This window comes from Wyeomyia smithii, chromosome 3 (assembly GCF_029784165.1).
Source record: "Wyeomyia smithii strain HCP4-BCI-WySm-NY-G18 chromosome 3, ASM2978416v1, whole genome shotgun sequence".
Taxonomy (NCBI): domain Eukaryota; kingdom Metazoa; phylum Arthropoda; class Insecta; order Diptera; family Culicidae; genus Wyeomyia; species Wyeomyia smithii.
In genome coordinates, this window is record NC_073696.1 from 62443024 (window position 1) to 62457985 (window position 14962).

Sequence of the window (14962 nt, forward strand, 5' to 3'; positions counted from 1 at the left end):
AACAGGTTCGGAATAAAATTCTGAAAATGATTTTGAAGCGTCTTCTTTTGGTACACTCGAATAACATAGACTTACTGGTGTTGAAACATGAAGCTATGTCAAATAAAATTATTAACAATTTTCGACAAAAATCGTTGCAATTCTAAATTGCTACGATGAGCACTCTTTTTAGTCAATAAGTTTAGAATTAAGTTAGTTGTAAGTATATATTCTTTTTTGATAAGTAGGTTTAACTCCCTACGAATGATAAATCCTAATTGACACAGCAAACAAATCTCAATAAATTAAATTACATTTTTTAAATTTTAATTCAATTAAATTTTTTAAGTTATTGAAACTGCTCGTATATGTAAGCATTTAATTGGTATCTAATCGTATCAAAAGGATTCTGATTGTTTTCAGAGGAAAATGTTTGTAAAAATTGAAGCTATACAAATAATATCATAATTTTGAAAAATTTATACAAAATCAATGAAATTATCATGAAAATCAGGTTTTTTCAAGAGCATTAAATGAGCATCAAATTATTATGACCATTCTACAACAGTTTATTGCTTAAAAATGCTGTTTCTGGCCAATGTTCTGCTAACTTTTTTCTTAAGCTAGCAGAACAATATTTTTGAAAAAAATATATTTAAGGTGAAACCTCATTGAATTCAAAAATGGCTGACTTCGAGTCACCACTTCGAATTTTCAAAAGCACAAGACTCGGAAATACTCATTGCGTTCTCTATGAAAATTCTATTTTATGTTTGCTTCACCACAGCAAACATAAAATAGCATTTTCACAGGGAGCATGAGCATGAGCATGAGCATGATTGACCGCCCGCGGTTGCTACTCCGTTATTGCCAGATCAGCTGTAATTACACAAAGAACCAACAGATGATGTTTGGGACCAACATGCATTCTCAATGTGTAAAAACAGGTGACCTAAATCTTTAAAGTAGGCAATACCAGCGCCGGCCGCATCCGAATGCAGGTCAAAGAAGGAGTTTGTATAGGAATATGTTGACGTGATACTCGCTTTATTGGAAGCCGAGAACACCTCTGCACTTCCACGAGAAATCACTGGGATGTTGGATAAAGGGGAAGGTATACAGCAGGGTTCGTTTTGGTAAACGATGCGCTAATGTCGGGTTTTTCAGAACGCCGCGTCTACAAGTTTATTACATCCGCCACGATATTCATAATGTGATTCGAACTTATTTAGTTTGACAATGTAACACCGCAACAATAAAACGTACGCGAGGATACAGGATTTTTGACTAAACCGAGACAACTTGAAATTACCGTATATCTCCTCGTAAGGCGATGCTCTTTATACCTAAACCTATTGCGCGTTGTTGATCCATCTGTAGATAATACGACCTCATGGAAGGTACCGACGCGGGGGTTGAAATGATATTTATCGACTGAACGAAATCTTCTTCGATTTCCGATGTAATAATTTATATGCAACGCGCGAGCAGTCTCCGACTTAACGTTGATGAAGATGAGAAAGACATGATGAAATATCTGGGTTCACTTCGCGAAATCACCACACGCCGGAAGTCCATATATCAGCAAAACTCGCCCGGGCTGAATACGCGTTTACACCGAAGCGTTACGAACAACCGCTTTAATCCCCCCGGCCGACACATACGCGCAGGAACTCGGCGTCTACGTCGATTATCTCTTAACAATGTACGCCTAATACCCCTTATAAATATGAAAATTGGCAATGTTCCATGCATCCAAAGCCTCAACAATTTAATAAAAGCAAACATACATATAAGCCAGAATATATTTTTAAATTTATTGACAAAGTGCCGAACTAGTCATAAACATAACAAATTATGTAAAACAACTGGTCAAAAGCTAGAACAATCAAAAAATCAAAGCATATGATTCCTGAGAAACACATACTCCAAACTCCACAAACCACACTAACACTTTGTGGACAAAAATAAAACTTGTTACTGAAACCCTGCGGAAAAAAATACCGCGCACACAATTTCAACGATGAAATCAAAATCTCTCTGTATCTGTTTTCTCACATAAAGTAAAACTAGAAACAAGCATCAAAATATCACTATACAATACAGACAAGACAAAACGTATACTTAGCTTTCATCTCTTCATTTTCCAGTTGTTTTCATCGTTTTTGGACTTTTCTTAGCAAACATAAAATAGCATTTTCACAGGGAACGCATTAACTATTTCCGAGTCTTGTGCTTTCGAAAAATTCGAAGTGGTGACTCGGAATCGGCCATTTTTAGATTCAATGAGGTTTCTCCTTAATGAAAAATGCACCTAAGTTATTGGAACTGCTCGAAGATGGGAGCATTGATTTGGTATCTAATCGTATCAAAAGGATTCTGATTGTTTTCAGAGGAAAATGTTCGAAAAAATTGAGGCTGTTCATATATTGTCATATTATTATAATATTATTGAAAATTTATACAAAATCAATAAAATTATCGTGAAAATCAGGTTTTTTCGAAAGCATTTAATGAGCATTAAATGTTTTTGATCGTTATAGAACTGTTTTGTGACTGAAAATGCTAATTTCGCATATTGTCTGCTAGCTATTTTCTTAAGCTAGCAAACAAATGCATTTTTCAAAGAAATGATGGAGCATTAAATTCGGCGATGTGGCATTAAATGAGCATCGAATGAGCACTAAATTTTCATGCTATTAACTCTTTGTTCTGCTGACTTTGTACTTCCAGCTTAAGGGACATGAAGTTAATACTATCACATGCCGACTTTTCTACTACCCAAGTTAAAGCGCAGTGGGTGTTTCACTGAAGTACAGCAAGCATTCCCGTCACAGTTTGATTTTACGTTAACATAAGATGGCATCGGTTACTGGTAGAAACGTGGATAACGTGGATAAGTATAGATGCATGCTGCATGCTGTAAAATTGGAAATGAAACTGGCAAATGTTGCGTAAAATTTCAAACTATAATAACAAACAGCATAACCACATCATGGATAACAATAACCAATATGTTGTTGGATAGATAAAATGTTAAATAATTTTGTACTACGCTAGTTATCATCATTTTTTCATTGCAAAGCGGTAAAAATCGATAAAAAGTGTCAAGAACAAATTTACGCGTGCAATGAACCAATCACATTCGAGCATTCCTAGCACAGACGACATGAATAGATACCAACCATTCCCTGTGATATTCTCTGTATCAATATAAAAAAAAAAAATGACAGAGTCTCTCCGTCCCAATAGGTCAATTTATGGTTGCATGAACCTAAACCAGCGGTTCTCAACCTTTTTTTTTTTTGTCCGCGTACCCCATGGCGATATTTTCCAAACCAATTGTAACCCCCTAGCTTGGAATGTACTCGCAGAGTGGGAGAGAGTAGTGGTAGATCATTGTGTGGAAGTCTAGTTTAAGTTTTAAAATGAACTATGGTTTGTTTGATTGGTACAGTCATGTTTTAAGAGCAGGTTTGAACAACAAATGAAGTATTATGAAGAAAAATCGCTTTATCCGCCATTACTGGTTTTTCTTTCGCGTACCCCCTGGAGGCTTTCGCGTACCCTTAGGGGTATGCGTACCTTAGGTTGAGAACCGCTGACCTAGACTAATTTGATGTCTCGAAGGTAAAGGTTTTTCGAACAGTTTAAAACAACCCTTTTCTTAAACAATTTTTAAAGCTGCTGTTAGAGCGTAACAGAAACTGTTGTCTTGAAAGAAAACATGCTGGTAAAAGCAACAGTACCGTAGAGTATATGTGGACCATAGCGCCGCTAGTTTCTCGTCGTTTATCATTGCAGCGGGCACGACTTTTATTCGCGTGCAATCAAAAATGCAGTGCTGCTACTGGTGGTGATTGAAAGTTTATCTCATGAATATGATTACCATAAAAACCATAAATTACTCAACAAGAATTGAACATTTTTGCAACGGTTATAAGTTATTTTTTTATCTCAGATATTCACTAAATAATCGTGACCGACATAACATCGAACGAGTAAATTCTTAAAAACATTAATTCATAGAAGAGTAAGAGCCGGCGAGTTTAGCAGTTTCTGTCCATTTACTAAGATCTATTTAGAATCTTTTTTTACATTTCAACATTGTTAAATATTTTTTTATTTTTAACTTTACAAACAAAATAATATACTTATATTAGCTGTCTTCGTAATACAGTGAATGTAATTGTTCGCAAATGAAACAAACTTGTGAAGCAAAAAACAAAAATGAAACTTTTTACACTTTAACTTCGTTGCAATTGTTAAATGTTGTTTGCAAAAAAACCCACAGGCACAACATCACCAAGTGTAAATGAAGTTCTTTCGAGTGTGATTAAATATATTTCTGAAAAAATGAAAGAAAGGCTGATAATTAAAATACGTGAATCACTGAACAAACGAATTTATTGTGTCTGTAATTACTGTAACTACAGTGTTTAGCCCCACGACACCATTTCATACAACCCTAGTATTTCAATCAAAACCTGTAACTTTACATTCTGAGTAAAGCTTTCTTCATCGAAGTTACCATTTTGAATTTCGATCAATCATGTTTTATTTCGAGCAAGAGAAAATATCAATAATATCATAACCAGGTATTGGAAACTGGATAATACAATATCTCATTTTGATTGTAACAAGATTTACATAGTTGGTAAAGTAACAAAATTTAATACAAAAATATTGTTTCTTCGGTTTATATGTTTACGTTTTTATTGAATTTTTTTGTGGAGAAAATTATGTCTTAAAATTTGATAAAGAGTGTAATATACAGTATATAAAAAAAGGTAATTATACCAAAATAAGTTCAATATAACAGGCATAAGAATAAAATTCTATTCAATGTTAGGGAAATTTAAATTTCGATCGAATATAAAATAAATCATACAAATGAATGACACTTTAGAAAACTGAAAAAAAAACTATTTCGCAATGCTGCTGACAGCATCTCATTGTGTGCCTCTTAGGGCAACTAGAAGTCTTTCTGGTTGCGCACTATCAAATATTATTTCATCACTCTCCTGCAGAGAACTAGCTCTGTGATTCATCTTTTACCATATCTGACGGTTTATCTTGTGCTTTCTCGTTACAGCTTGCATCATGCTTTTCGAGGACCTCACATAGGCACACCGATCCACGTAAAAATGCATGCATTCCGAGTGCGCCCCGGGGTACTGGTGTCCCCATAGATCGTCACCTATCGACCGACTAGCAGATATCCGTGCAGCCGCGTAACCAATGCTCTAGCGAGATTCTGTCATTTTTTGAATGCAGTAGTTTCAAGCGAAATCAATAGTGAGATTTTCGTGAGTACGTAAACGTAGGCCAAGGTACTCCTAATCTAGTCATTTGCTGTCGTGGGCCAGGTCTTGTGATAGTAAATAATTTTATGCTGCAAAGAAAGCTGCTGTTTTGCCGCCCTTCGTTTACCCTGATAGCAGCCCGTTATCGGGGGTGTACATGTGTGCACACAGTAGCCCCCTTAGTGTGCGTAGCTGGAAACTGTCAAGCTCGTTTTTTTTATCTCACGGGTGTATTCTAAGCTCAGCTGTTGGAGTGAAGCAATCTTGCGAGTGACCCACCGCACCGATAAAGGTAGAAGCGGGCTGGCGCGCGTTCGAGTATATTTTACATCAAAAAAAGCAAAAAAACGAAGCAAAATAAACGGTCTGAAGCATTGGTGATACCGGCTGTGTTCTACCCGCGAGAAATAGCAGCAAGTAGTGTGTGATTATTAGAATTTCTAGAGTGTGTTTCGTTAAGATCTCCAGCACTGGCGTTGCTGTAATCGCAACCTAGAAAAGTATTATTCTGTGAGCTCATGTTTAGATTGTCTGCATAATACCGCGGAAATCGATCACATTATTGAAATCATCAACATGCCGGTGAATGCCATCGGAACCGATCAGCTGAGTGGCATTGAGGAAGAATCGGATATCTACGAAGCATTCGCTCCACATGTGGACACCGCAAACATCTCGGTATTGACCGATACTCCCCCAGGTGAGTTTTTTCTGCTATTTTCAAAGTCTAACTTGGTCATGTGTCAACAGCCTACAGGGGGCTGTGTGAGACCCGGAGTTGTGTCGGTAACAGGCGATAACAACTGTGCGCGACTGTCGGTGTTGTTGTTTTTATATAGAGCACAGTTTCGAGTGGCTCTAGGTAATCAATACATCGAGAGACATGTTGTTGCGGCTACTGGACGCCGCAGCCGCTGCTGATACCGGTTGAGTCTAGGATGTTGGATATCGTCGAGAGGGTCTATAAGTGGGTTATATTTCTAGACGGTCGAATGGGGGTACGTCTCACGGGAGCCAGTTGTTTTACGACTACGCACACGTGATTTTATTCACCGATTGGAGATTATGTCCATAATCGGCTACATTGTTGCCTATCCACAGCAGCATAATAGAGCCATTTAGGTAGTTACAGAAGGTTATCATTGAGCTCCATCTAAAAAAATGTTCAAAGCGATGAGGCCTTTTAAGAAGGAAAATTGTATTTTTAAACTAGATGTAATGAGTGTTTGCTAACGTAATTGAGACCAATTAACTAGACTTTCGAGTTTTGCAAGTTTTTCGGATCGGCTCATCTGTCAATTTGAAAATAGTTTGCATTAAAGTGAAACTTAAAAGTTTTAAAATGCTGACTTTTCTAAGTGTGTTTACAGAGGATGCTGAGCGATATCAAATTGATATTGAGAGTGGATGCAAACATTCTCCGCCCGTTTCAGACATTGGAAACTTTATCCGGCATTTTCGAACTAAGCATCCTGTTGAACCGTATAGGCACGGCTTGATTGAGGATGATAAAATTCCAGCTGTAGATAAACAGATGTTTTTGAAATCAATTGTTGAACTCCATCACGTACCCTTGTCAAGCGTGTCATCACGTGGCGGGAAGGGTTGGTTTTCCGACACTTTTGGTCGACCCAGTTGGAGCCAACATAAATCCATCATGTTTTCGGGATGAGCATCTGGAAGAACAATGTTGTAACTGAAAAAGTAATTAAATCCCGTCTCAATTGTATTGACAATTACTAATCTATCAACCTGTTCCTCTTTTTTGTTTTTCGGACTATCTTAAAACTCGTAACGAATCGGATGATATATGCTTTCCTTTTTGTGTTCATTCATATTAAAGTGAGGCAGAGAGAATTTTTATATATTTTCGGTTTTTTATCAACTTGATTAGTTATGTGTATTTTTTATGTATGACAAAGTATACAACAAGCTCTTTAGTCTCCGATAAACCTTAATCTGAAGCTCTTTACAATATTCAAAGTTATTAGCACTGATGTTCATTAAAAATATAAAAGTTTAGTTTCTGGGTAGTGATTATCCGTAGCACTCAAACTTTCAGCAAAATTATTCAATAAAATAATGCATCTCATTATTTATTGCTGAAAATTGTTTAGACATCTGCTAGATTAACCCTCTAGTGCCCAGTGCCGCCTTTAGACGGTCTTCAGTTAAACCTCTAAAAAGCTTCAATAAAAACTTAAAAAATGTTTATATAGCTTCATAGTGATTTTTTCGAAGTCCGTCTAAAAATTAATTTGGGTACTAGAGGGTTCAACTGTCACAGTCATTGGCCATTGTAAAAAAAATCATTGTAATTTCGTTGAATGCTTCGCATAGTTTAAAATATTTGTTTGTTTCTCGCACAAAGTGGTAGATGTCCCGGGTTCCCCAAGTCCTGGTAATGGATGCCAGAAGTTTAACAAATCGAAGCCAAAGTAACATGATTTATATGTGTACACATACGTATATTACGCCAATAATAATCGTAGGTTGTACGTCTCTGCTTGTTTTTTTGGTTTTTTTTACAAGTAAGCGGTCTGTTTAAAGACATGATTAAAGACATTTCAGAAGTAAAATGCAGACCACAGTGCTCCAGGTAGTTTTGAAATTTTAAAACTTCTATTACTTCAATGTTTCTTACATTTGGAAATTCCTGCCCGGCATGCTTGTCATTCTCCTCGGTATGTAGAAAGAGCGAAGAAAAACCTAAATTAATCCACCTATCGGTAAGATCCAGCCTTTCTCATTCGAACTTATTATTTGTAAAAATAGATTTACATGAACGCTTCAATCCAATAAATGTGTATTCCCTTTTTGGGTTCTTAAATAATGATGTTGTAATATAAGTATAAAATATGAAATTTGACGTAATGTAAATGCTCAATAAATAATGAAATAAAAGTGATGATTCTTAATTTCGAACAATTCAATCACGAGCGATACCGGGAACATTCAAATGGTACGATAGCACATTAAAAATATATTGTGGCCACATATATCAATCAAAGCAGGTATAGTTTTAAATAGCCTTTGAATTTCTTTTCTTTCCATAACTTTTGAACCACATATCAAATTGTCATGAAGTTTGTTATTTGTAAGTTTGAGAGATGACTCGTTCGTATGACACTAGTTATGTTCAAATAAGTCGTGTAATCTTTGAGATAATAGAATTTCGTTGTTTTATTAACAATTTAATACATAACGGTTGCTTAGTTCGATTATAATCAAATGAAATGGGAACGTATAGGGCAGCCAAACTTTGAAACCACGTGTTCAATCATAATTCATCAGTTAACCCTTAACTAGCCCGTTCATCTGATAATACAATTGATCAAATCGGTTGTGTACCTTCTGAGATAATGAAGTTTCGTGATTTTCACAATTCGGTACATTACAGACGAAGTTACAGTTCGATTACAGTAAAATTCAATAGGGTGTTATGAGTCAGCTAGACCTTTCATTTGACACTTATTTCGTGAACATCGGTTCAGCCATCTCTGAGAAAAGTGAGTGAGTTTATGTATTCTTCGGAATATGTTTCTTTTCATAGCTAGATTTCACATTTTTAAACATAACAGGCAACAGGATTTTTACATGTTTAAACAAAACTTCTAAAATAAAAATCCAATTACAATGGAATTTAATAGGGTCTTATGGGGCAACTAGAACTTTCATTTGCATATAATTTCATTGAAATCGGTCCAGCCATCTCTGAGAAAAGTGAGTGAAAATAAAAATCTGCACATACACACACACATACACACACACATACAGAAAATGCTCAGCTCGTCGAACTGAGTCGAGTGATATATGCCATTCGGCCCTTTGGAGTATTTTCATATCTTCGGTTTTGCAAGTGATTGCTATACCTTTCTAGGAGAAAGGCAAAAAGTTAAAAAAATTATTAGGAGTAAAATATTCGTGCTGAAGAAATAGCGAAATAAAAGAAATGACTTTGAATTTCGAACACTTCAATCACGAGCAGTACCGGGAACGTACGAATAGCACAATACCAAATTTAAATTTTGTTGAGGCCATATGTTTTGATCAAAGCAGTTACAGTTTTAAATAGTCTTTGAATTTCGTTTCTTTTCATAACTTTTGAACCACATATCAAATTGCTATGAAATTTCTTACTTGTGAGTTTGAGAGCCAACCCGTTCAAATGACACTAGATATGTTCAAATAAGTCGTGTGATCTTCGAGGTAATAGACTTTCGTTGTTTTTATAATTTAATACATAACGGTTGGAATAAAAATACGATTATAGTCAAATAAAATGGGAACCTCTAGGAAAGCCAAACCTTTCATTTGTCACTAAGATTGTTGAATTTAGTCCAGCCATTTGTGGGAAAACGAGTTAATTTGAAAAGTCACCGGAACATGTTTGTTTTCACAATTTTTGAACCACGTGTTTATTCACTATAAAATTCATCAATTAACCTTTAATTAGCCCGTTCATTTGATACCAATATTGTTCAAATCGGTTGTGTACTTTCTGAGCTAATGAAGTTTCGTGATTTTCATATTTTGATACATTACAGACAAAGTAACGGACCGATTACATTGAAATTCAATAGTGTGTTATGAGGCAGCTAGACCTTTCAGTTGACACTAATTTCGTGGAAATCGGTTCAGACATCTCTGAGAAAAGTGAGTGAGTTTAAGTAGTCTTCGGAATATGTTTCTTTTCAGCTGGATTTCACATTTTTAAACATAACAGGCAAAGTAATAGTCCGATTGCAAAACAAATCAATAGGGTCTTATGGGGTAATGAGACCTTCCATTTGACACTGATTTTATGAAAATCAGTTCTGCCTTATCTGAGAAACATGAGTGAGATTAAACACTCTCCAGAACACGTTTCTTTCAATAACTTCTGAACCGCACGTTCAATCTTCATGAAACTCAAATGTTAAGGGTTTTTTAAGTAGCTCGTTCATTTAAAACCAATTTTGTTAAAATTGGTTGAGTAGTTTCTGAGATAATGATGTTTCGTGATTTTCACATTTTTGAACATAACCTCTAAACTAAAAATCCGATTGCAATGAAATTCAATAGGGTCTTATGGGGCAACTAGACCTCTCATTTGCAATTAATTTTATGAAGATCGGTCCAGCCATCTCTGAGAAAATCGAGTGAGATTGGGAGAGCGTTACACACACACACATACACACACACACACACACACACACACACATACAGAAAATGCTCAGCTCGTCGAGCTAAGTCGATTGATATACGAGATTCGACACTTTGGAGCACTTTTATACCTTTGGTTTTTCCAGTGATTGCTATACCTTTCTAGGAGAAAGGCAAAAATGCATCGCGCTCTTCAGTATGTGCACCGAAAGTATGTGCCTGCGTGTTGCAATGCTTCTTTCTGCACTCCGGAGTGTCTCTACCACTTGTAGAGAGACACACACTTCCAGCTTACTCCACACCTGAGATTTTGACCCCCCCCCCCCTGGACAACTACTCACATAAATTCTAAAAATTTTGTATGGACCGTGGACATTATACATTTCTCTCTCTCTCGTAGAGTTCGGGTTTGAAAATTTTTGAAGGTGTCGCGTACGGGTCGAGTTCTCGTTTGGTGGGAAAAAAAAATTTCGGGCTCGGGTTTGAAAATGTCGGGTTTAGGACTGAAAACCCGAAACCCGACTATATAAAACATATATTTTTATAAGATAATGATGTATAATTTTATGCAACAGTAAAAATCACTAACATTCCAATACCATTCGAAAGGGGGGGAACAGCCTCAAATTGGTAAAAAAATCAACCCAAAAAAAATCTCGAGTTCTGGTTTCAGAGTTTCGGGTTCGGGTTCCACACAAATAAAATTTTCGGGTTCGGGTCGGGTTCGGGTATGATCGAAGAAAAAAGTTTCGGGTTCGGGTCGCGCTCGGCTTTCTATCGAAAAAAAAAAATTCGGGTGCGGGTCGGGTACGAATTGAAAAAGCCAAACCCGACCATCTCTAATATACAGCTATACCTTGATTTTACGCCCAATGTCGTTTTTGAAATGTGCGTAAAATCAAAGCAAGATTTTTGATATTTTTAATAACCAAAATTATCTTGCGTAGTCGGAAATTTGCAAATAAACATGTAAGGGAACATCCAACTATTACGTTATTATTATTACGAGGGGTTGAAAAGTTTGATAACCCATGCCAAAAAAAGAGTGACTTCGCGAGAGGAGAGGGGGGTTGGTCGGGGAAAGTAATTATTTGTGTTGCGAAATTCTGACTGTGTATGTTTCTCTAGTGGACTGTGTATGGCAGGAACTCATCCACAACATTTGGAAAATGCTTGAAAGGAATTACTTTAAACATTTTCATTGCTTTTTTTTTTGTTTCAAACAGGCTTGTGTGAGTATGTAAGTGTCCCACACATTATTTTGCCCTTACTAACGCCAACTTTCTTTGAAAACAGCCCTTCTATCTTGTTTGAACTTTTTTGATTCATAAATTGACTGGGCCGAGTAACTATTAATGAAAATAAAATATGAGAGCCAACATGGTTTGTTTGATCGGTATCGTGTCTTCTGCAAAATTGTAGATAATCTTTCAACCTTTTTTTCGTAGAATGAAACAAGAAAGATTTTTTTTTTGAGAAATATTTTTTTTATGTTCATATCTTCAAGTTTAGTTAACTATCGTGGTCGAGCTTCGTAGCCGCAAGCGTACAGAGTCCGCTTTGACAAGCGAATGGTGATAGGTTCGAATCATTTGTGTACGGTCTCGGTAGCGATCTTAAATTGCTTTCCTACTGTGCACTATGAGACATTTTCATACAAGCAAGCGGACAAAATTATTTTCATCATTTTTTCGAAACTTTGGTTTTTTTCTACTTGTTTTGATCAAAACAAGTAGTACTTAAGATCATTTGTGATTATATGACGGTAAAATTTTGATGGAGGCTTGTATTCTGTATGAAAAGTAGAAACTATACTTGGACTTGTTCGGAATTCATGCTTCCTTCTAGGGGCTGCCCTCCCATTTCCCATACGCTTTTGAGTACCTGTAATATGTACGGAACATGCGTTTCGGAGATTCTAAAAATGTACCCGCATATTTTGTCCCATCTTGTCTTTTTTTCAAGTTATATAACGTCAAACCAATTCCATCCATGGTTTTTTATTCTCAACGATAAACTTGTGTTGCCATGAAACGATAAACTTGTGTTTTAATGAAACTGTAAAATTCACGGATAATAATAAATCGCCGTTTTCTCAACATGTTGTTTTTCATTATGGGACAGTTATCCGGGTACCGGCTAGAGACCGGGTAGATAACACAGATGAGACAGCATCCATAAATCACGCAACGCTCATAGGGGGGGGGGGGGGCTTCCTTGAGCTTTACGGTTTGATACACATAGGAGGGGGAGAGGTGAGTTTAACGTTACGCAACAAAAAATCTCTGGAGAGACTCTACAAAACCGAGCATTTTAATCAAGTAAAACCTTCTGCAGTGTTACGTAATTTTAATGAGGGGTTTGATGTTTTCGTTACGTTTCGTTACATATGGGGTGGTTGGGGGTCCAAAAATTGGGATTTTGCGTTACTTAATTTATGGATGTCGTCTAACATATACAGATATCATGATCAAGAAATTTTTTTAGGTTTACTTTTTTCTTGAACAAAGTGCGTTTTTTACCATTTTTCATCTTCCTATCTCGATACCTCAGATGCAGTACCTGCTATAGTCCTGAAATTTGAAACTTTTTTTTAGTTCAAGTATCTATTTTCTATAAAAAATAAAGAGAAATAAGTTGGCGACAGTCACTTTTCCGATTTTTGTCCGCCTGAAATCCTGTAATGCTGTTCTTTGTATAGTAAATACTAGTTACAGTAGGAATTTTGAATTAGATCATTTATAGCCAACACCGTGTTGTACCCTTCGTAGTCGTATGTGGATCCTTCTTGGGGTGGTGGCACCCTCTCAGAAATTAATGAAACTTTGTGAATACTTAGGCCTTGCCACCCTATAGTTCTGGAAAAATTAGGCTGGACTAATATTTAGAAAGTCTGAAGTTTTAAAGCCTTTTTTTCATAAACCGATACATCTGAATAATGACGAAATATAGAGATCAGTGAGATTACTTCTATGAAGTTGTCTAAACTGTTATTTGAAAATATTGAAAAATGAATTTGAGATCATATACTGATTATTTTTAAACAAACAGTGACTCAGATATTTTAAAATAGGTTTCATATTATTATTATCATTTCATAGGGCTCATATTTTTTTTTTCAAAACAACTTTCTCCGAAATATGTCTTCTTCCCTATTTTGCATACAAATATGTTTACCAAAATCTCTTCGAAAATCTATTCAAAACTGAGCTAGTAACTAATTTCAGGGTGACACTCTCTGTGAAGCCACATCCCTACGCAACGAACCAGCACATGGTTCGTCATACATAACTTCCAATTTATCGATTTTATCATGTAATAATGATTACGTTATCTGATATGTTCGAGCAATTTCGGGAGAATCCTAACGTTACATTGCATCTAGATTGAATCATCGTGGAAGAAGAGTTGACATTTCTATTCTCTAGCTGATATCAGCTTCCGTTCCGTCGCGGGGTTTCGAACTTCACATACGTATGGCGTTAATCACCAACAATCTCACGCTTTGCAATCAAATGAGAAGGGACTTTTTGTGCAGGTACTCGTCATCGACCGAATCAGTAGATTGTTTGGTACTTCGTACCAGTTCGTATCATCGATCAAACTTTGTTGGCCGGAAAGTCAGATTTATAAATAACGCGATATTACTGTAGGGATCCGTAATTCACCGATGCTACTTTTTCTGCTGTTAGGAAATCCCTAATTGATACTGCAAATCACATCGAACGATCAGTTAACCTATCTTCGCAACGGGCCTTCACTTGCTGCAGCTTTAATTTTTGCACCCTCGCTTATCGCGTACAAATGTGTTCGCGTTCTGGCAGATGTCACTGGATACCGCCCGAAGGGGCGCATCTCCATCTGGCGTGAATCAACGCGAACTGATTATCGCAGAACAATAAAACGAACATCGCTACCTAAAGCATACGTTTGTGTTTGTCATAGTACAGCGTTGAGAGTGACACTACTGTCTGCCGACGGCAGACAATCAACCGTCGACTGTCAGTGAGTGTGAGAAAGCCAATCAATGCACGTAAACATCATAATGCCAAACGGTGCTGTGCGTGTGCTAGCGTAGCTCAGCTGGTTCAGTCCACGTGACCAAATCAATTTTTAAGCTAATAAGCTTAGTGTTTGCGGCTGGTTGACAATTCTTTTGCCAACCAGCTTTGAGCTACTGTTCAGCTCTGGAGCGCGAGTACTGTCATATTTTAGCCAAAATTTGAAAACTGCTAGATGAGTACCAAACAAAGATAGTATTTATTGTTACTTTCTGGTATCAATTTCCACTTAATCGAGAACGTTTGATTAGCGCTCGTAAATCTAAAACCACGAATTCAGGACGGTGGCCGGCTAAAGCTGGCTCCAGGCAGAATCGATTCAGTTTATTTCTGTTTCTCTCGAAAACAACGCTCGGCGTGATATGTGTGTGCTCTTCCCGTTCGACTAAAGGAGAATCTGGAATTGGGTGTAAACACTGCAATTTAGTAGTTCAGTTCATTCAATTTCCGCTGCTTAATAAGAAAATTATA

At 36.6% G+C, this 14962-nt stretch overlaps 1 protein-coding gene across 1 annotated transcript in view; it reads left to right on the top strand.

The window, feature by feature from the left end:
* LOC129727115 (GTPase-activating protein skywalker) overlaps positions 1 to 14962 on the top strand; it is a 121441-nt gene that overhangs the window by 20694 nt on the left and 85785 nt on the right. The window contains exon 2 of the mRNA XM_055684588.1: positions 5075 to 5985. Within this exon, the coding sequence (XP_055540563.1) occupies positions 5862 to 5985 (124 nt within the window). The 5' untranslated portion in view covers positions 5075 to 5861. The remainder of the gene's footprint in view (positions 1 to 5074; positions 5986 to 14962) is intronic.